Below are 23,292 nucleotides of genomic sequence, written 5' to 3'. Positions count from 1 at the left end.
TACTGGGAAATATAAACAGAAGTGCAAAATGTTTAGCTCAGTATTAAAGCACTCCTTGATCAGATTCTAACCCATCTTTTCAATATTACCTCATAATCGTCCTGTAGACACCCCTCGCTACAGCCAAAATTAACTACCATTGGTCCCCAAAACAATTTCTTCACTTTCCTACCCCCATGACCCTGTTCAAGCTGTTGCACCCATCTAAAAGTCCTCTTCTCTCTTACAACTGCTTACTCAAGTCTGACCCACCCTCCAAGGTACAGCTGAAAGCCAGGTCATTCTAAGCCTAAGCCAATCCCTGCACCCTGAATTCATTTCTCACTCTTCACAGTGGACACAGAGTGCATTGAACCCCTCTAAATGAGTTGTACACATTCTGCCTTACAGTACAGTTATCTACATAACTGACTTTTCTACCATATTAAACCATGAGCTCCTCCAGGGCAAGGACCCCTCCAGATTCCTACATGGAATCTATCAAAATGCCTGGCCCACAGTAGGCCCTCAGTAAATGCTTCACTGAAAGGCAAGGAAAAGAGACACATTGCATCTGTGAGAAGTCCTTCCTACCTCATTTGCTCCTGTGAGGCAATGCAGGGACGAAGGTGTGCTGTTCTGTGGTCTTGAGCAGAGGAGGAATGAATCCCGCTTCTCTGGTTTGCAGCCTTCATGAGACTCCAACTTCCTCCCAAGTTGACCATAGTCTGCTCGGCCCCAGGTAAACACCTTGCCAGTTTCTAAAACAAACATTATCTGAATTAAGGCTACATTCTACAGCTGTGTTCCCATGGGTAGACAATGAAATACTAGAGAAAGTGTGAACATTTATTTTAGCACCAACTACTATGTACCAGGAGCCTTCCTATCTTCCTGTAAAGAAAGCACAAGTATTCACATTTTTACACATGTGGGAACTGAGGTTCAGAGAGGTTACATGACTTGCCCAAGATCAAACAAGTGATAAGCACCAGGGCTGAATTCAAACAGAAGTTGATTCTAAAGCCTATGCTCTTGCATTTGAAATAGATATGTATATGACTACAGATAAAATGTCAACCACACTTTACAGCCTACCCACCCTCTACCCTCTCCACACCCTCCTTTGTGCTCTGCCCAGATGCCTGTTCTATGGCTCTTCTCTCCCCACCCAATCCAGGACCCACTTATCCACCTTGAAGTTCCCCATGCCACAATCTCCTAGGGCCTTACTCTTAGCTCAATCAATAGCCAGATTCATGTGTTTTTCCCTCCATGTAACATAAGAGGACCTTTCAGAGTCTATGCTCTTACCCAGAGAAGCAATTCTAACAGTCCCAAATCAAGTCTCTATGTGTGCAAGAGGGAAGAGAGTAAGGGGGAAAAAAAAAAAGACAAAACCATCTAAAGCCTGAAAAACATTTAGTCCCCCAAATGTACCACATGGGAAGCTGGCCAGTGCTAAAGATGGTAGTAGAAAACGAAGTTTGGAAAAAAAGAACTGGCCTTTCCTCTACCAGATAAGAGAAAATTCACCAAACTCATTCAGTTGTGCCAAGTGCCACATTTGTTATTCCAACAGAAATGCAAAATCTGGTGAGGCATAGATTATTAACAGATTCTCTGCAATAAATATGCATAACCATGTGCGCTGTATAAACTCTTTATACATGTTTATTTTAACAAAGAAAAACTTTGCTCAAGACACAAAACACCAAGCAATGCATATGAAATTATAGACAAATCTACTATATACTCTGTTTGGTATCAAAGCCTTATCTGGCCCCACATTCAACATATGGTTTATAGTGTCATCTGAAAAACAACCATAGACTCATGGAGGAAATGTCAGAATGTCACAGGGATACAGGGCTCTGCAGGGATACAGTTCTCAGCCTCTACCTGCTTGCAGACACTGGGGTAGATACAAAGCGGTTCACAGGAATCAGACTTCTGGGCTTCCTCAAAGAGAGAGCAAAGTATGTGCGGCCCACATGGCACCTCATACATTACGAAAACTGGGAGTGGGCCCATTCGGATGTGCTATCTCATGGTTCTACATGCACTGTTCCTTTTGCTAAGGACGCCCTTTCCTTGCCTGGTATACTATGGCTCAACCTTTAGAGTCCATCTCATGTACTACTTTTTCTATAAAACTTTCTTGACTCCCCAACTATCCTAAAAAGGGTAAGACTCACCCTCCTGTGAGCCACCTTTATTACTGTATTCATCAACTACTTTGTTGCCATGTAACAGATGAGAAAATTAAGGCTCAGAAAAGGGACATGCCCAGGGTCACATAGCTAAGCCACATCTTTTTCTACTAGCTCATGGTACACTCTGCATTGGTTATTCACACTGGTCCACGTCATTGCATAATCACTCAATGCTCTTCCTTCACTTTTGCATGATTAGATTAAAGAAAGCCCATGAGTGCAGGACCCATGAAGCATCCAAAACTGGCCAACTGTCCCTCTATCTGAGCTGGCTAGAATTTATAACCAGACTGCTTTAGCAGAAGATTCCCAAGAGGCTAGTGGATGAGACTGTTGCTTTTTAAATGACCTTTGCATTCCTCTGCTGGAAAGAACTAGGAAGTTGCTATCTGTAAGACAACGGAAAGGATTGTGTTATCACACATTCTACAATGAATCCTTTCTTTCACATCAAATAAAACATCTTAGAACTTTCTCTGTTATTGACTATGGATGTCCAAGACAGGCAAGACTGCCAGAATACAGTGGCACCATTATTACATCTCCAACAGCAATTCAACCATTCCACTTACATAGCACTTTTTACTTCCAAAGCACTTTACAAAGATTAACTAATTAATCCTCATACTCTCTGGGGAGGCCATAGATGTTCTATTAGAGATAAGTCCAGAAACGAGGCCGACTTGATGTTCACCCTTCAGTCTCAAGCCTAAATTTAGTGCATTCTCTGAACTTGCCTGTTTCTCTGCAAAGTATATTCTGTATTAGAAGGCTCACAGAGGCCAGAGGAAACCTTTTATTCTCCCTTTTCTTTTAAACAGACCTTTATTAACCACCTCCTAGGTACCTGGCACATTCATAGACACTATCTCAATTAATCCTCATAATAACTCTGTGACATATACATTATTGTTTATTTTACAGATGAGGTTAAACAATTTGATCAAGTTCAAACAACTAGCAAGTAGTAGAATCAAGATTTAAACCTGTGTCTTATGACTCCAAGTCCAATGGTATGGTATCTCCAATGACTGCACAGCTGCTATCACAAACTGACGAAACTTGGCTGATGAAATAGCCATTTTTACAATGTTTGAGGAGGAGAAAAAACCAGATTAAATGGATATGCTCTGTGTACCATCCAGCTTTCCTCACTAGAATGGCTTCCCAGGAGGCCATGCAAAACTCAGGACTATAAGTGCTGAAATAAAGGCATTAAACACATGGATTATGACTTTATGTCACCTAGAGTAAAAGAAAATAATGAATCCACATACAAAAAATGTTCATTAATGCACTGTAAATGTCTGCCTCAAGCTGAAGCATACTGTCAAATTGATTGCAAATTTAACAAATGAATCTTTTCAGTAAAGAATGATATATTACTGTGATAAAAAATAGATATATTAATGTCACCCAAAAAGTATAGGTGTCTCCAGATAAACGATAAATGAGAGAAATGACAAAACAGCCCAAAATAAAGTCAGCAAGTGAAATATAATTTAAAGGCACGTCCATGTAACAATGAACACAGGATAACTATAGAACTAAGAACTATACATTGGAAAAGGTCTCAACACAACACAAAACAACAGGGGCCAAATGAGTAGTATTGACAAAGAACATTTAGGGAGCCCAAAGGAAGAATTTCAAGCTAGAATTGTGCTGGCAGGCTTGACGGAATAAGCAGCATTTAAGGTGCACTTCTGGATAAGAAAAGAAAATGGGAGAATGAGGGAGAATACTGTAGAAGCAGGGAGAGGAGATGAGCAATGACATGGAAATTGAAAGACATAGGTGGGGCAGGACAGTGAGTGAGGGTTGAGGGAGAAAAATTGGGAGGGGAATCAGGGCTGCCAGGCTGAGGCCAGCCACAGGGAAATGCCAGGCTTGGTCTGGATTTCACCTTCCAGACCAGGGGTCCACAAACTTGGTTGCTTTTACTCCTTTATCAGTAAAATATTTTTAGCATACCACCAATATATGTACATTCATTTATTTATTAAAGTATGCACTTGTATTTTGCACATTTATAACTATGTGCAAAAATACACAGTACAAAACATACTCAAAAAATAGAAAATTTAAAAGCATGTGATAAAAACATATAAAAGAAGTTATAAGATTCTTTTCCACATCCACATCCTGGCAATTCATCTTGCACACTCAATTTAGGGGCTACTGCTAACTAGACCATGGGAGATTGCACACTTTTGAGCAGGGATCAGGCCTGATGAAAGGAATTTTGGGGGATGGTACATCTGGCAAAAAAGTGGACGAGGCCAGAAATACTAATACTCACGGCTAACACTTTTATGGCACCTACAAAGTGCCGGGCACCATTCTAAGCATTTTTTACATAGTGTCCTGTTTATTCCTCCAACAACCCTGTGAGTAAGGTACTCTTTTATCCCTATTTTATTGACAGGGTACAAGGTACTTACTCAAGGTCAAAAGGTAGTAAGAAAAAAGGAAAGAAGAAAACTACTATAAAATACAAGCTCAGGATACATCAGGGCCTAAACTAGGCTTGGAGTCACAGGAAAAAAAGAAAGAATTCTTAGAGCTTGGTACCTCATTAGAAGTGAGAGAAAGGGAATGGGAGGAAATATACACCACTGTGAGATTTCAGGATTTCAAGGTTAGTAGGAAGGTGATTGTATTAGTCCATTTCTGTTGCTTATGACAAAATACCCAGAACTGGGTGATTTATAAGAAAACAAAACTTATTGCTTACAGTTTCCAAGGCTGGAAAATCCAAAGTCCAGGGAACAGTTCTGGTGAGAGCCTTGGTGATGGCGACAGTGACGGCAGAGTACCACATTGCGAAAATAGTGGAGTGGAGAGAGACTAACCTCTTCATTCACTTTCCTTTTAAAGCCCTCTGAATCACACCCCTGACCACGGTTATTAATCCATTCAGTAGGGCATGGTGCTACAATGTAGTCATCTCTTCAAGGCCCCACCTTTCAATTACCATAATAGGATTTCCCACCCTCAACAGTTACAGTGGGGATTAAGCCTCAATGATGCAGGGTGGAGAGGGATCCAATCTACAGCATTCTGCCCCTGACCCCCCAAAACTCATGTCCTTTTCCCATACAAATACATTCATTTTGTCCCCAAAGTCCTAACTTGTTTCAACCCAAAAGTCCTAAGTTCTAAGTCCTACCAGCGAAATCAATACAAGTTATCTACGTCCAATATACAAGGGTGGGACAAGCATAGGGTACATATTCCCATTCATAAAAGAAGAAATAGGCCAAAAGAAAGGTGTAACAGGTCCCCAGCAAGTCCAAAACCCAGTAGGGCAGGCATTAAATCTCAAAGCTGGCAAACGGGTACCTTGACTCCATGTTTGGCATCTTCGCACCCTGGTGTGGGGGCTGGATCCCCAAGTCCTCCGGCAGCTCCACTCCTATGGCTTTCCTGGTCTCAGGCCACACTTCAGCTCTCCCAAGCTGGTGTTCCACTCTGGTACCTCTGCAAGTCTGGTGTCTCCGTGGCAGTCCCGCTCTCACGATTCCCGTGGGCATGATGCTGATGGGATTTCTCTGCTGCAACTCTGACCCCACATTTCTGCTGGGCATTGCTCTAGGGAAGGCTGTCTGCAGTGACTCTGCCTCTGTGACATATCTCTTCCTGGGTCCCTAGAGTTTTCCATACATCCTTTGAAATCTGGGTGGCGGCTCCCAAGCTTTCATAGCTCTGGCATTCTGTGAGCCTGCAGACCTAACAAGACATTGATGCTGCAAAGGCTTCTTCTGGTTTGTATCTTTCAAAGCTGTGGGTCCAGCCACACCTGGGGCCAATTTAGCCAAGACTGGAGCAGTAGGTGGTGCGGGAAGCAGCATCCCAAGGTGGTCCTACACAGTGAGCCTGTAGAGGGTGCCTCTGGCCTGTTCCCCAAGACCATTTTGTCTCCCTAGGCCTTCAGGCCTGAAGTGGAAGAGTTGGCCCCCGAGACTTCTGCAATGCCTTCAGGGACTTTATCCCCTTCTCTTGATGATCCCTTTCTTTTGTACTAATCTTCTTAGTACCATTGCATTTTTCTTCTGAAAATGCTCTCTGCTTTTCTACCACATGGCCAAGCTTCGAATTTCCCAAATATCTATGCTCTGCTTCCCTTTTAAATTCTAGCTTTATATCATGCCTTTTCTGGCATAACGCAGCACAGGCTGTTGCAAGTAGCCATGCAGCTCCTTAATGATTTGCTGCTTAGAAATTTCTTCCACCAAATACTCTGGGTTCACAACTCTTAAGTTCCAACTTCCACAAAGTCCTAGGGCATGGAAACAATGCAGCCAAGTTCCTTGCCAGTTCACAGCAAGGGTGATTTTTGCCCCAGTTTTCAAAAAGTCTCTTCTTATTTCTATCTGAGACCTTTTTAGAATGGTCTTTACTGTCCATATTTCCATAAGCATTCTGGTCACCACCATTTAACCAGTCTCTAAAACCTTCCAAACTTTCTCTGGTTTTCTTGTCTTCTAAACTTTCACCAGCATCTAGGCTTTTTCTAGCTTGTTCCTCCAAATTCCTCCAGCTTCTCCTCAATACCCAGTTCCAAAGCCGCTTCCACATTTTCAAGTATTTGTTATTAGCAACACCCCACTTGTCTGGTACCAATTTTCTGTATTAGGCAGAGTTCTCCAGAGAGACAGAACCAATAGAATATGTTGTATATATGGGAGGGGTTTTATTAGGGGAACGAATTGACTCACACAATTGTGAAGAAAAGTCCCATGATAGGCCATCTGCAAACTGGATGCTGGTAGCATGGCTCAGTCCAAGTCCGAAGGCCTCAGATCTAGGGAAGATGATGGTGCCCTTGATGTAAGTCTTGGAACCCAAAAGCTGAAGAGTCTCAAACTCTGACTTCCATGGACAGGAGAGAAGAGTGTATCCCAGCTCCAGCAGATAGAGAGATTCACCTTTTCTCTGTTTTTCTTTCTCTCTGGGCCCCAGCAGATTGGATGGTTCCCACCCACACTGACGGCAAGTATTTCCTACCCAGTCCACTCAGGCTCTCATACTAATCTTGCAGGGTGGGTGTATGGTGAACATACAAGAGGCCAACTTCCTTTATCATCCATCAAGGGCTGCCTAGGATGGTGGTAAAGGCAGGTGTGTAGCCACAGCTATGCGCATAATGAGAAGCTGCTCCAGCAATATCTGAGCTCTTCAGGGAAGACAAATTTCTACCCTGTTCTAGGGAAGGCGTTCTGAAGGTGACAGGAAGATAGATTAGAGGAACATCCATATTTTCTTAACAGAATTTGTCCAAAAAGGGAACAGAATGTCACTGAAGATAGAAAAATGGAGTTAGCAAACAGAGGAGGATGATATGAAAAGAAAATCCACGGATCAGAGAAAAGACCACATGACCTCTTCAGTCCTTCCCAACACTAATATTCCAGGATACTACAAGGCCTTCTAGAATATGCACACAAGATAAAGAGGCTGCTCTCTGCCTGAGTTTGTTATATTTATAATTCATTTGTTTACAGACACAAGTTACTCTTGGGGTTATCCATTCTAAGTCCTTAGAAGGAAAGAACCTGATTTCTGTAACTCATCCTTCCTTATGCCACATGGACAGAGACATTATAAAAAGGCATTTGATGGTAATAACCAAGGACTGGCAAAACACATAACTAACTGCCCAAGAGTCACCCAGCATCATCTTCCTGTGAAAGGAGCAGGAAAGAGAGAAGGAGAGAGCTCAGAGCACAAGTGCCAGAGCAGCCACACCAGGCTGCTTTCCACACAGCATGAGGCATGACACTCTTCCACGAGGCCTCTGTACTGGTTCCCTCTGTCTCCAGCTGTCTCTACTACCCCTGACCTCGTTTACCTAGTCGGCTTATACCCACTCTTCAACTCCACTAACTCCTCAATCCAGATCAGAGTCCTTTGTACAACAATCTCAAAGAACTACGTTCCTCATCTTGGGAGCACTTACCTGTTTATAAACGTTTACTCTTTAGGAGGACTGTTCAATTAACGTCTGTCTCCTACTCCAGAGAGCCAGCTCTACAATAGAAGGGACTGTCTATTTTTGTTCATCCCTGTACCCTAGAATAACGTCCAGCACTAAGTAGGTACTCAATAAATATTTGCTGTCTAAATGAACAAATGAATATAACCATCTCTCTACTATCAACCTATCTAACTCTCACTCACCACACCACTACTAAATGCTACCATTTGCTGGCTCTGTAATCTTACGCAAATGACTCAACATCTCTAAGTCTCATTCGCAGAATGAGAATAATAGCATCTCCCTTTAGGGTTGTTGAAAAGACACTTTTACATAAAGTGCATGGCACATAATAGTAAATATTAGCCACGGTTACTATTATTCTCCCAAACTGAAAAACACACCCTTATCAAGAATTTCCATGGTCCCACCGACAGTTTCTACCAATTTGTCAAACTTTCTCAGCCAATTACTATCTACTACTGTTTTAGAGTCAGTGCCTCTAATGATAGTCAAAGACGAAGAGCATTGAAAGCTCTGTCGTGAAATTTTGAAATTTTTTCTTTTAAGATTCGAGCATAGTGGCTAACATATTAGAGGCCTCTGATATACCACATAATACAAATTAATTAAAGCTTGGAAAAAAGAAGAGAGTGTAAAGGAGCAATGGAGAAGAGAGGTAAAGTAAGGTGAACAGGAGAGGAAAGGAGAGAAGAGGAAACTTTAACCCAAGATTTCTGAGACCTGAGTCCTAATCCTGGCTTCTCTTCTAGGCTAAATGGACTTGAACAGGTCTCTTCCACTCTAGGGGCCTAGTTTTCCCATCCATAAAATGAGAAGACTGAAACAGATGACCTCTCAGACATCCTCCTGATCTAAACCTTAATAATGATGTCTAAAACTCTTCAGTGTCAAAATGAGTGGTATACAATTTAATTTTATTGGCACCTTTGGAATATTCAGTCTGACCAGAGTCTTAAAATAAAATATCCATTCTAATACCAAAATCTATTCATATAGTTTACAATTAAATAAAAATTGAGACTTGACTGTTATTTTTTTAATTTCCCAAGTTTCCAAAGTAGCACCATATAATAAAAAATTTGGAATTTTTAGAAAGTTAATACAGGAATAAAATTTCCAAATATGAGCTCCCCAACTAAAAGGGGGAGAAGAACTCTGCAAAGAGAGTGAACAAAAAGATGTGTGACTGGAAAAAATTTATTTATTGAGCGCTGACTCTGCGTAAAATTCTGTTTTAGGCATCATCATTAGGTTATATAGTTTAATCAACCCTGAATGATTAGTGTGACTCCCATTTTACAGATAAAGAAACATATCACAGATGTTAAATGACTTGCCCGAGATCACACAGCTAGTAAGGGACAAAGCTGTAATAACAATAATAGCTAATATTTTGAGGGCACTTACTCCATACTTTGCATGGATTATCCCATTTAATCCACAGAAAACCCCTATGACTAGGCATTATAATCCTCAAATTACAGATGAGAAAATTAATGCATAGAGAGAGGTTAAGTCAGAACCAGCAGCTGTCAGTGGCAGAGCTAAGATGGGACACATCAGGCTGGCCTCAGTTATTGTCCTGCAGAGGACCCACAGGCCCATCTGACCTCAGTTCCACTCTTCACTTGGTCACACTGCCTCTTCAAAACTGAACATTGCCAAGGACTTCCGGAGGTTGTTCAGAGTCACAAGGCACACACGTGGGAAATAGGCACAAAGAGAGCCTGGCCTACGGGTGACTGAATGAGCTTCATCCTTGGCCTATATGGCAAAGATCAGAGTCCAAAACATGCAGGCGTTTCACATGGCTGCTCCATTTTCACCAATCACTTTATTAGCTACCAAATCAGGGCCACCAGTGATACAAGTCAAGACAGACTGTACCCTGAAGAACCCCAGACTGGCTGTAGGACTGTCTGCAACATGCAGGGTTGAGGCTTCCCAGACAAGAGCAAGGAGAAATCTGGCTGGTTTCTTCTCCCACACTGGCTGAGAGCATCTCAGGAGGCCCTAATCCTAGTTTGCTTAGTAGCTAGCTCCCTTGTCTCCCTCAAAGTACCTGTGTTCTCTCAATGCTGGATGACTGCCCCTTTGTCGAGAGCATACTCCACTTCCTCCCTCCTGGGCCTTAGGGTCACGCTGTGCCCCAACACTCGTCAGCCTGCTTCCCCACCTACAGAACTCCTTCTCATCCTTCAGGGCCTACCTCAGATACCTCTGCCTGCCTAAAGCAGCCCATCATTCCTAGTCAAAATAAGCCATCTCTCTCTTTGAGAGCCACTGGCACAGTGCTTGTACCTTCGTTTCAACAACTATTTTATTCTATATCTCCAAATATAAGATTATTTCACTGCATATCTTATATTGCCCTCTAAAGGATAGAGAATAGTGATCCTTTCTTATTCTCTCTGTATTCCCCACAGTACCTGACCCAGAGCAGGTGCTCAGTGTTTGCTGAAAGAAAAAAAAAAGTAATAGGAATTGCTCTTACCATGGACTTTTATACACCACCAAGGACATCAGAGATCATACAATCCAACTCCCCAAAGAGAAAACAAAACTGAGGAAAATAAATAACTTTTCCAAGTCACACAGCCTACTTAGAAACAGAGCCAAGGCATTCACAATATTCAACAAATACTTATTAAGCACTTACTATATGCCAGGTGCTATCCTAGGTGCTAGGGACTATAGAATTGAATAAAACAGACAAAACTCCCTTCCCTTGTGGAATTTACATTCTAATGTAAGAACAGAATGTAAAGATATCACATTCTGATATTACATTCTATAATAACAGATAGATCATTAACAAATAAGCACATAAAATGTATCCCATGCCAAATGTCCTTGAGTGCTATAGAGAAATTATAAAGTAGGGAAGGGGGACAGGCAGACCTGGGGAAGGAGGTGGAGGCCCAAGATTGGCACCTAGCTCCTAACTTCCTGTCTGGGCTTCTCTATAGCATACCACCTTTCTTAAAGATAAAGCCTTATACTTAAAACTCTCAGCCAACTCACATATAGGCAATAAGACTTGTTCTAGCTACCTCTCAGAACTTTGACAAAAAGTCAGACAAACATTGTAAAGCACTTTGTAAACTCTATATGCAGGTGTTAGTAACTATTGTGACTATCACTCTATAAAGTCGGTTTGCAAAGAACCATCAGGAGAGGCTGATCGTAAGCCATACTCTGAGGTAGCCACTCTGGCTAAATGCTTGGGCTTCCTGTTCCTCCAGTAGTCCAGCAGCACATCAGGCTGCTAGTCACACCTAGGAGCTATTTGGCACCCTAAGAAAAATCCCTGATTGCAGCCAGTCCCTCTGCAGATGTTTCCTAATTCATTTCACATTCAAACTCCAAAGCTTCTTCACACACTTTTAGATTCTTATTAATAACATTTTAAAATATAGATTGCTGTCTAATCTTAGCTGTGTAATTAAAAAAATAATCTTGCTTCTCTCCCTCCCAGCAAGAAAGGAAACTATACCCCAGGGTTTCTGCAGCTAAGAATCACATCCTGCAGAAAAGCTAGTAAGAGGTTCAAATTTGGGGGTGAGGGTAGAATTGGGGGGAGGGTAGCTGAAACCAAGAAACAAGTCTAATCCCTTGATTTCAGAGAAAATGAAAATGAGGATGAAGGAGGGGAATAATCTGTCCAAGGACACAACATGTTTTGGCAAAGCCAGAAATACAATCTCAGTTTCCTGCTTCCCAGTAGATTCTATCTATTGCCTACTGGGGAAAGGAAAGGAGGAAGACAGACTGTAAGTCCTTGGAGGGTAAGAATCATGTTTGTGTGATTCTCCTTGTGCAGTGAGCACAGCACTGCTCATTTGGAGAAAGATCTATAGGTTCTGGATTCTCAAGAAGATTATAGGGAAAAAGTTCAAAGTTCTTTACATTCAATTCAGTTCCACAAACCATCAAAGCAACAAGGGACCTCAGAGTACTTCTTACCCAATCATCTGCTTCTAGCTGAGAAAAGTGAGGCCCATAAAGGAAAGTAACTTATTTACCCAAGGTCAAATAGTGAGTTAAAAGCAAAGCTAAGATTAGAACACAGGCCACCATGATTTCTAGTATATTCTGTCCAAAGCTTCTTAGAAAAGTACCAGTCAACCTCTGCAAGCTTCCATGGCTATCTGCCTCACCTAATTAGCAAAGGCTTCCTGGACTCCTAGGCAGGGAAGAGCAGACAGGCAAGGCTCACAAAGCCTCTTGCAGCCTACCTCCCAGGAATGGCTTCTTGGAAGGCCCAGAGACTGGGTAATAGGGACACACACATCCCTACCTCCCCCTCTCCCAGGTTCTCCTCTCCATACCTAGAACTGTCATCCTAGCCCTGAACATCACCTTCAGTTTTTGTTCACTGCAAAAGATCATCAGCAGTTTCCATCTCTGGAAGTTACCAAAAAAATAAAAGGAAAGAAAAAAGGCCAAGCACTGCACCCAGCTGTTTGTGAGGCCACGTTTTCTGCTGCTGATGATGACTCATGATGCCCAAGCTGAAGTCTGGGGCTGGGAATGCAACTTGGGAGATTCAGCACAGCCAAGGGAAAGTCACAGCTCCCAAGCATGCCTAAGCGTGCAGAGAGGAGTTGCTTGAGTTCCTTTGGTAAAAAAATCCCAGCACCTTGCTGTGGGGACACAGCTCCCCCTGCTGACCACCCTAAGGCCCCATGGGAGCAGGACCAGAGACAGACCATACACTGGAGCCAGTGAACCCTGCAAAGCTTGCCCACCATGTATCAAAGCAGTTACATTAGGAAGCAGGGTCCTGTCTGTGAAACTCCAAGATATCCCACAATCCCCCAGAAATACTATTTGCATCCTTCACTTACAAAGAAAAACTGGTTTCAGTAAATGGAGGCCAGATTAAGATCTTCAAATAGGGGAGAACAAGGTTGCCCCCAATTTTGAGTGGGCAAATAATTCACCCAGAGGCAGTAGCAAGAAGGGAGAAAGCCTATCCTGAGATGACAGTTTGCAATCAACCACAGATAACATCCTGGGACACGATTTTGTCCTCTCAAATTTACTCTAACCCCACCCCTGGGAAATTGTCCCAGGCTCTCCAAAAGGGGTGGATATAAAACACCTCTTGGGGTCCTAAAACAAAGGTACTCATTGATAAAGGAGCACTCTCCTACCCCCACATCTGAGGACCCTGCAAGGGTGAGACTGAGCAGTAGCACAGCCAGGAAGATTGAGCGGAGGTGACACCCGCTACATTGTTGGTGGTTTGAGGGCTTGCCACTTGCATCAAAGGAGGTGCCACTTTGCATCACCAAAGTAGGCCTCTGAAGAGAACCCACTGTGTTAAAGGACCCACCACAAAAGGGAAGAAAATCAGGAGATTTGGAGTCCCAGTAATTTCAAAGTAGGGGGTTGAGAGAGGCTCAGAAGCAAAGTCCACTGTCAAGGCTAGTGGGTGGTGTGACAAGCACTGCAGTTAAATCAAATGGTTCATGTGGAGATGCACAGTCTCATGCTATGGAAAAAGAAGGGTTATCAGGGCAGACTCATGTGGATAGCTTGTCTTTCCTTTCCACCTCTGCTAATCTCCTTCCTGCTCTGTTCCCTGCTCCCATATATCCCTCAGACCCCAGAATAAACACTTTTTACTAGCAGCCCTTCTTCCAAGAACCTCCAAGTCACCAATGTGACCTTTTATAAAAACTTGACACAGTTTAAGACCACCTCCCATGGCATTCACATTTAGTCCCACCAGAGACAGTGAGCACCAAAGCTACAGTGCCGCCAAGAACCTCCAAGTCACCAATGTGACCTTTTATAAAAACTTGACACAGTTTAAGATCACCTCCCATGGCATTCACATTTAGTCCCACCAGAGACAGTGAGCACCAAAGCTACAGTGCCTTTCTTGGAGAGGCTGACTTTTCCATGTCCAGGGACTGGGAGAGGCATCTGCTACTCAGGATTTCTCATTTCATAGGCTCAGCTCCAAGCAAATCAGCAAAGCACTGTTACTATGGACCATCTGGCCAGGACCCGGAAACAGCCCCGTTACATAAAGAGGCTGGTATAATGAAATTTATTAAACTAGATTCTTCCTCCATAAAGGAGACGAAGCACGTTAAGTCTCTCTTAAAAGTGGTGATGTGCGGCAGTGGAAGGGCACTGGTCAAGGGACCCACTGCATTCTAATCCTGGCTCTTTTATTCGTTAGCTGTGAGACCATAAGGACATATTATCTCCTCTCCCTGAGCTTCTGTTTCCTCAAATTCCAAATAAGGATGAGATGGTCCCTTCCAGCATTAAAATCCCATGACTCTTACTGTTTTCACTAAAATGGCAAAAAAGTAAACTTGCCTTGATATTAATTCTGTACTGCTGGGTCAGTTTTCTAAAATTTAACAGCATCTTCATCTCTGTGGGCTTAAAGGAAGAGGTGGCGAGGAGAGCCGCTTACTCTGGGGCTGGCTGGAGGAGAAAGTGCAGAGGAAACTAAAGGTTAGAACCTTCTACCAGCCCAGGCAGGGGAGGCCCAAGCACAGCTCAAAGTAAGAATTTGGCTGGGAGGGGCCGGCCGGTGGCGCACTGGAGAGTGCGCCGCTTGGGAGCGCAGAGGCGCTCCCACCGAGGGTTCGGATTCCATGTGGAGACCGGTTCCCGCTCACTGGTTGAGAGCGGTGCGGGCGCAACACCGAGGGTTGCGATCCCGTTGCCGGTCCCCGGTACGGACGCGACACCGAGGGTTGCGATCCCGTTACCAGTCAGTAAAAAAGACAAAAAAGGAAAGAAAAAAAAAAAGAATTTGGCTGGGGATTCCCTGCCTACGTACACAGTACTTTTCCAATTTATAATGTGTTTTCACTGCCATGATCTTATTTGATCCTCACAACACCCTCAGAGTTCAAGGTGATGCTGGCCCTCATTTCACATCGAGCAAAGTGAGACTAAGTAACTGGGGATAGTGAACCCACATCTCTTCACCTCTTTTCAGTTTCCTCAGATGTAAAATGGGAATGAGCCTTACTTGGCAAAATTTTTTTATGGATTAATTAGATGATGATGTTTGTAAAGCCCTAGCAAAATGCCTGGAGCACAGTGTGTCCTTGTTAAGTGTGAGCAACCCCTCCCTCACGCACCTCCATCTCCTCAGGCAGGTGTACAGAAAAAGCCCCAAAGCTGCTCATCTTTAGGACCGTAAGAAATGCTTCAAGATGAAAGGTAAAATGATGGCTTCCTAAGTGACCTTCCATGTGGCCCATGACAGCTTCCCAAAAGACAGACCAAAGAGCTGAATGACTCTAGTCTCTATCCATCCTGTGTATTCTAACAGTCACCCCCCGTCCCTGGAAGAAGGGGCTCCTTTGAGAACCCAGAGTACCTCAATCTCAGCCACAGAAGCAGAAAGCAAGCACAAGGCCTCAAAAGAGGAGCCTACAAGAGCCACCCTGAATCAGGGTCCTTCCATTCACTGTTAAGTAAAGCCTAAATAAGGATCTATGCCCATTATACCCAAATGCTTCCAGTCTCTTCTCTTCTTATCTGGCCCATGTCAAGCAAACTACACCAGGGTGCACTTCCCATTTCTATAGCTTTTGCCCTCCCCTCACCTCTCCCTATTCAACAAATATTTGTTGAACAAATGAGTGAAGAAATGAAGGAATAAACTGTGAATGAGGGAATGATATAATCCCTGTGGGGCAGATAAATTAGGGATTATGGTTCTCATTTTATAGGTGGGGAAATTCAGGCCCAGAGAGGTTAAATGACACAGCCAATAGGTGACCAAATTAGAACTTAAGCCTAGCTCTTCAGGCTCTTTTGGCCATATCAGCCTTCTTCCTAAGGTAAAAAGTCACTCTCAGATTGGGAAAAAGCTGCTTCCTCCAAGATTCCTCAAAATGGGCCACTTTCATCTTGGCACATATTGAGAGCACTTTAAGGCACTGGCTGTCACTATGATTACTGAGAGCTCTCATGGAACAGGCATGGTCTCCTGAGAAAGGACAGGCCCAATGTCATCCGTCAAGAACCTAAAAATGATGGTGAAATTAAGGCCAGTCACTTAAGGCTCATTTTTAGAGAGCTCCCGGAACAAATCAATCCCCACCAAGAAAGAAGAGGATTCCTTGAATGGAACCTGAGCCCTCTGCCAAGGACCTCCAAGCCCTTCCCAGAACTATCTAGTGAGCCTGACACCTGACTGGTGCCCCCACCCACCGTGGACAGATAGGGAACCCGAGGACCCAAGGCAAGGCCTTGCAGACAGACAGGGGCAAAGCTGGTCTTAAAACCCTGGGGCACCAGACATCACTTTCAGCCTCAGGGAGCTGAGTTTGTGTGCTCTGGGCTTCTCCAAGAAGGTAGGAAGAGGGCAGAACCATAGGCTGGGTCTCCTGACCACAGCCATTGCAAATGGCATAGCTGCCACATCCAAAAGCTCCAGCCATCCCGTCACCAGCATTCGCTGATCCTCTCCTCTACACCAGGAGAGATTAGGGGTGAACAAAACAGACTAAAGTACCTAACCTTGCGGGGCTCATGTTCGGTTAGGGGAGAGAGATAACGAATAAGTAAACGAATAATAATACTATGATTTTAGGCAGTGAAAACTGCTATAATGAAAAATAAAGCAGAGCAGGGAGTAGAGTGTGAGGGATGACATTTGGGCAGGAACCAACAGAAGTGAGGCAGGAGCTATGTGAGAACCAGAAAGACGAGCATTCCTGGCAGAAGGAACTGCTAGAACACAGGCACAGAGAGGAAAAGTGTTTGACCTTCTCTCAGAAGGTGTTATACCACCAGCTACCACTCCCTAGTCTGCTCCATAAATACCTGCCCTTACTGCTTCAAAGGCCTCCTCCCTCCAGTAGCCCACCACCACAACTCCCCCATAAGCTTTCTCCACAAAGAGAGAAAATATATTTTTTCCTCCATGCCCTAAAGCCTAGGAGGCTGCTATAGACTGAATGGGTCCCTGAGAAATTCATGTTGAACTGCCAACCCCCAATGTGATGGAGGTGGGGCCTTTGGGAGGTGATTAGGTCATGAGAGTGGACCCCTCATGAATGGGATTAACACCCTTATAAAAGAAACCTCAGAGAGCTCCCTCACCCATTCTACCATGTGAGAACACAGCAAGAAGATGGCTGTCTATGAACCAGGAAGCAGGCTCTCCCAGACACCGAATCTGCTTGTACTTTGATTAGGATTTCCCAGCCTCCAGAACTTGAGAAATAGATTTCTGTTGTTTGTAAACCACCCAGTCTATAGCACATCGTTACAGCAGTCTGAACTAAGACAGTCACATACTACATTTCCGGTGAGGTTACTTTGACAGGAGGTAGCATGATAAAATGAAATGAGTATGAGCTTTGACATCCAACAGAGTAGGGCTCAAGCATCTGCTTTGCTTCTTAACCAGATATTTTACTTTAGACAAGCCACTCAGCCTCTCTGAGCCTCAATCCTCACCTAGAATGCAAGAGAAATGAACCCAATCTTAGAGGGTTATGAGGAGTACATAGGTGGCAGAATCTGGCAGAGCACCTAGTACTTAGTAAGTGCTCAGCAAATGTTGGTCCCCTGCCCTACCCTGATCCCCTAGGGGATTTAAAAAACAAAGTTTTTTTTTTGTTCAACCAATTGTGCTAACTCACGTCTGCAACATTCTTCTGGTAAGGCCCTGGGCCTGCCCATCTGTTGGGGTGTGGAAGTTAAAGGATGACCCCTAATTCCATCCATGGCATAGCCTGATGGGAGGCCTTGGCCCAGAGGAGAACTGGGGAAGAGAACTGAGCGGAGCAAAGGGGAGCAGAGGGGAGCAGATAAGCTGATGGACACTGCTGCCCTTCCTGTGGGTGGGAGGGTAGAAATCATTAGGACCAGACCCTCAAAGAAATCCAGATCAAGGCAGACAGTTTACTGCTGTCCCCTTCCCTTCCGAGTGCTGGTTCACTGACCTGAGACGCAGCCCTTGGCTCTTGCTCTCCTTTGGGGCAGCCAGCGAGAGGCCAGACCAATATAAGTTCCTCTCATAAGCAAGGACTATCGGGTATCAATTCATGCTAAGACCTCAGGCAGACCCCCTTCCGTTTGTGGGCCTGAGATCCCCCATTCATAGAAAAAGGCAGAGGGCCTAGGTGACCTCTAGGGGTCCTTTCAGGTCCTTTTGCTAATTCTGACTCTGGATACTGGCCCGATCCTTATCCACCAAGGCTGTCTGCCTGCCCACTGCTGCCATCTGGTGGTCCTCCAGACCCGCCTGCACTTGGCTTTAGCCAGGCCCCAGACAAGCCCCTTGTCAAATGCACCCACTTTAAAGGATGAATCGTGCTTCTGCTTCAGGTGGACACACACTGCATTTCTCCAGACGACAGATCAAAGGGTATTCATTGCTAAACACAAAAACCGAAAATAACACAAAAACTTCATCCCTCTGGCAGAGATGACATACAACTGCAGCTGAGAGCCTGACCTCCCTTCCCAAAGAGGAAGTAATCTGCCCAGGGTCACATAGATGCCTGGCTCCCAGGCCAGTGCACAATCCCACTTTACCACAATGCTTAGGGCCGGTGGGCACCTCCAATCCAAAAATAACATCAGTGCAGGGCCAAGGAACAAAGTCGCTGGAAGGTGGGGAACAAATGGTCAGGATTCCTTGTAAACCTCAAGAAATGGTGAGGCATGACATGTGAACAGGCTAAGCACTGCTTGCAGAATTTCACTGGAAATAACAGACTTGGGTGCCCAGGGTATCTCCCTAACCTTGGAGGTCATCGTATATAAAAATACCTGCACCATCTTCTAAAAACCAATCTGTAAGCCACCACTACAACCTGGATCCCAGACTAGGCAGACCACCAGATAGTGGGAAAAACACACTGGGGTAGCATCATGTATCCCCACCCTGCCAGAGGTGAGCTCCTCAGGGCAGTTATATCTTTCCTTCTCTACCTCCAGGCCTCTTAACATCTGGCCAGAAAAGCTCGTTAAAGGTGCATACAGGTAGATCTCTTAGGTTCCTGTACAATCATGAAAACTGTCCACTCTGTAGATTCAACTGATCAACCTGGCTCTACCTGCAGACTTCTTCTAAACCCTTTAGTGCAGACCCTGAAAAAAACATACGGCATGACTTTAAGTAGGTCACTTGCCTTTTCAGGCCTCTAGCATCTCGCATTTGCAACATAATGGGGTTTTACTGGATGATCTCCAAAGTCCTTTTAATTCTATAACACTAGAATTTGAAACCTCCAGGCAAATCAAAGCCACTCTTCACCTGCAGATGGAGCAGATATGGGCAATGGGAAAAAGGAAAGTAATCAAACAGTGCTTCCCTCTAGTGGTTTAATGCTGTCACTACACCTTCCCAGCTTAGAGCGCCTATACTAAACTCTCACTTGATCCCACCCTGAACTCTGGAGAAATGGCCTGAGCCCTGGAGTCCAAGTGTAGAGGAGCCAGACAGAAAACAAGGAGGCCAGATTCAAGGAACCAATGAGTCCTCTCAGCAGGTTCCACAGCAGTGGAGAAATTCCCCATCTTTGGGAACAAATATATTTTGGAGCTCAAAGGACCCTCTGTAAATTCCAACTCCCCATTCAGATGAGGAAACCAAGGCTCAGGAATGTTCAGAAGGGACTTACCCAAGGTCACAAAGCTGACTCATGACGAGCCAAAAACAGATGCCCGCTTTTCTGCCTCCTGCTATAGTCTCTTCCTTCTTTTCCATGCAAACTCCCAACTGAGGCCTACGGAAGTGACCTGTCAAGGACATACACACAGGAACCAATGGCAAAGGGTCCCCTGCACTGAGAGATAAGTAATGTTATTCACTCAGTTTAAATAACGTTTATCGGGGATATAATCAAATTGAAGAATACATATTCAGCATAGAAAATAAATAAATAAATAAAATTCACTCATAATTCTACCAATCAGAAATAATATTCTGGCATATTTTCTTCTAGTCTTTTCTATGCAAACATTCTTTTTTTTTTTTTTTTGGTCTTTTTCCGTGTCCGGCATCGGATCGCAACCCTCAGTGTCGCCCCCGCACCGGACCGGGACCGGCAACGGGATTGCAACCCTCGGCCTTGACCCCGCGCCTCGCTCAGCCAGTGAGCGGGAACCGGTCTGTATGTGGGATCCGAACCCTCGGGCGGGAGCGCCGCCGTGCTTCCCAAGCGGCGCACTATCCAGTGCGCCACCCGGCCGGCCCATAAACATTCTTTTTTTAAAAACAAATTAGGAATTATAGTACAGTAATTTACTGCAATCTGCTCTTTTCACTTACTGTACCATGAACATTTTCCTCAGTCATTAAATATCCTTCTAAAAAATTCTATTTAGTGTCTACTTAATATTCTAACATACGGCTGTACCATAATTTATTTAACCAATCTCCCTTTAATTTCATTTGTTTCCATGCATTTGTTTTTGCATTATAAATTAGGCTGCAGAGAATGGCAATATACTTAATAACTGAACAAATTCATGATTATTTTTAGGCCAGTTTTATTTTTTATAGGATAGAATTTCCAAGCTGAAATGGTCTTTAAAGATCATTATGTCCACAAACTTCTAGTTTTTAGGCCAGTTTTATTATAGGATAGAATTTCCAAGCTGAAATGGTCTTTAAAGATCATTATGTCCACAAACTTCTATTGGCCATGTGGAAGAAACGGGGCCACTGAGTTTAGTGTCTTGCCATAGGACAAAGAGAGAACAACAGAACCAACTCTCAAACTCTCCACCTATTAAAATGTGACCTTCCCAAAACCCAACCACAATTTCACACCTTTCCTTAATCACCTTTGCCCACACTGACCTCTCCTTCCCTGAAACCTTAGAGCCCTTAGCGTCTGGGCCACTCCTCTGGCCCTCTGCAACGTTCTTTTTATTCTCCTACTAAATTTTTAATTTGTTCATCCAACCACAAGCTTCCTGAAGGTAGTTCTGGATTTTATATTCCCCTGTATTCCAGAGCACAGAGTGAGGGTACTTCAAAAAGTTCATGGAAAAACATAATTAAAATACGAATCCTTCCATGAACTGTTTTGAATTACCCTTATATATAGGCAAGCATTCCACAAATTTCTGTTGAAGGATGAAAGTCAGCTAAGAATTTCCTTCCTCATTGCTTGGGAGAATGCAGTATCACTAGCAAAAGTTAGGGGAAAATGCTTCTTTGAAGAGTAAAAGAAATTTAGTTAATGAATTGGAGTATTCTGAGATACGTATGACTTCAAATTACAGTAGCAGGCTTGGGGACAAAAGACTGGGTTCAAGTTTTAACTCTGCCCATCTGTGGGAAACAGGGCAACTCAGTTAACCAATTAGGGACTCATCTGTGAAGTAAGGATAATAACACTCATCTTGCCAATTTCACATGAGAAAATGGATGTGAAAGCACTCTAGAGTGATAAAAGGTGACCATGAGAGTTATGGTTGCTGGTGTATTATCATAAATGGAAACGCAGCTGCTTCTGTGAATCCCAGAATGGCCTCCTGACCCTCAGGCCTGAGGCATCATCTCCCAGTTTCTACTGCACAGACATATGTATTAGGGGACTCAATGGCTGCACTCTTCAGGCAAGAATCAGTGTTTTCTTGAAGCAAATCTTCTTGTACAGAAGGAGATGCCATTCCTGGTTCAGGTCTCTGGGTCTGACCAGTTAAGTCATCCACACTTTCTCATTGTCTCTGGACGTAGATACTATCCATTTCAAGATAGTCCTTTGGGCTCAGTTTGACTTTCACCCATCAGGTTTTCAAAGTTTGAATGCACAGCATCATGAATTCCAAAGCACCTGCTTTAAATAGAGCCCATGAGGTCAGAATCTCCCTGAGCTCGGTTGAGATTTCATGATATATGGTCCCAAAGAAGATGGAATAATGTACACTGTCACCCTACTCTGGAAAGGATCTTGGCCTCGAAACAGAAAAATCAGCATTAGGTATATTTATAAATTCAGTTTAGGGTGAATCAATGGCTGGACTTGGGTTTCACTAATGCTTAGACATCAAATGCAATAAAATATTTCTTGGTCTGTGACACTTCAAAGAAAGGAGAGTGGTTAAGAGCTCATCCCTTCCACGTGTACCATGCAATCTCCATCTTTAGGGAAAGAATAAAAAATATCTCAATTAAAAGGATATAACCAAGAATCAGGAGGACAGTGATAGGAGGTAAAACAAATTCACTGGAAAGGAGAACTGTATTTCTAGCTTAAATGCTGCATGAAAGTTACTTTCTCTCCTCTTGTTTTCAGTTTTCTCATTTGCAAAGTGAGAAAGTTGCTTATTCCATCTCTGATTCTCTAAAACTTCCAAGTCTCCAAGGCTTTCTTAGATGACACTGAAGAGAGTAAAGAATGTCAAAGAACTCTCTGTATTTGGTCTTGCTTTTTCAATTCATATCCTTTCTGACCACAGGTTACTTTGGGATACTGCATGGTTCAGTGAAAGCTTTCAGCATCCTGAAAGCAACCAGATTCTGGACATACTGACCAACCCTACAATAAGGTTTAGATCTTGTACAAATCACTCCCCTTGAAGTTCTAATAAATCATCGGCAACCATAACTTAGCATTTGTATGCACTGATCTTTCTGCACTCTTTAGGAGAGTACTGAATCAACTGGTTTCTTATCCAGAGATATTCATATCCAGTCCCACAGATACCTCTTCCAGAAAGAGAAGAAATGGAGTATCCAAGTTTCTAAGAGGAAACTCTGGAGTTTCAAAAGGGGCAGAGGAAACTATATGTATTCAACAGACACGAGTCCAGTCCTATGATAGAACGTTTAATGCATCATCTCATTTAACCCTCATACCAGGTTAGCAATTATTTCCCCATCTTCCTAATGAGGAAATAAGCTCAGAGAAGTTAGTTTTATTCATTCGTTCAACATGTATTGAGTACCTACCTCATACAAGCCCAGCACTTTGCTAAGCACTGAGGATACAATGGTGAACAAAAACGCACATGGCTCTTGCCCTCATGGAGCTTACAGTCCAGTGGGAGGGGAAATTAGTCAAAAAATCCTACAAAAAAAAAAAAAAAAATAGCACAAAGGAGAGGTTAATGATGCCATGAGAATAGATA

At 43.6% G+C, this 23,292-nt stretch overlaps 1 protein-coding gene across 1 annotated transcript in view; it reads right to left on the bottom strand.

Annotated features, from left to right (window-relative positions):
• LOC103592652 (secretion-regulating guanine nucleotide exchange factor-like) overlaps positions 1 to 23,292 on the bottom strand; it is a gene marked incomplete at its 5' end in the record, with an annotated part of 221,382 nt that overhangs the window by 184,435 nt on the left and 13,655 nt on the right. Inside the window, one exon of the mRNA XM_008575455.1 lies at positions 574 to 740. Within this exon, the coding sequence (XP_008573677.1) occupies positions 574 to 740 (167 nt within the window). The remainder of the gene's footprint in view (positions 1 to 573; positions 741 to 23,292) is intronic.

Source organism: Galeopterus variegatus, unplaced genomic scaffold (genome assembly GCF_000696425.1).
Source record: "Galeopterus variegatus unplaced genomic scaffold, G_variegatus-3.0.2 Scaffold1191, whole genome shotgun sequence".
NCBI classification, from domain to species: Eukaryota; Metazoa; Chordata; class Mammalia; order Dermoptera; family Cynocephalidae; genus Galeopterus; species Galeopterus variegatus.
Note: the sequence above shows the minus strand (reverse complement) of the source record. Positions and strands in the feature narration are given on the sequence as shown.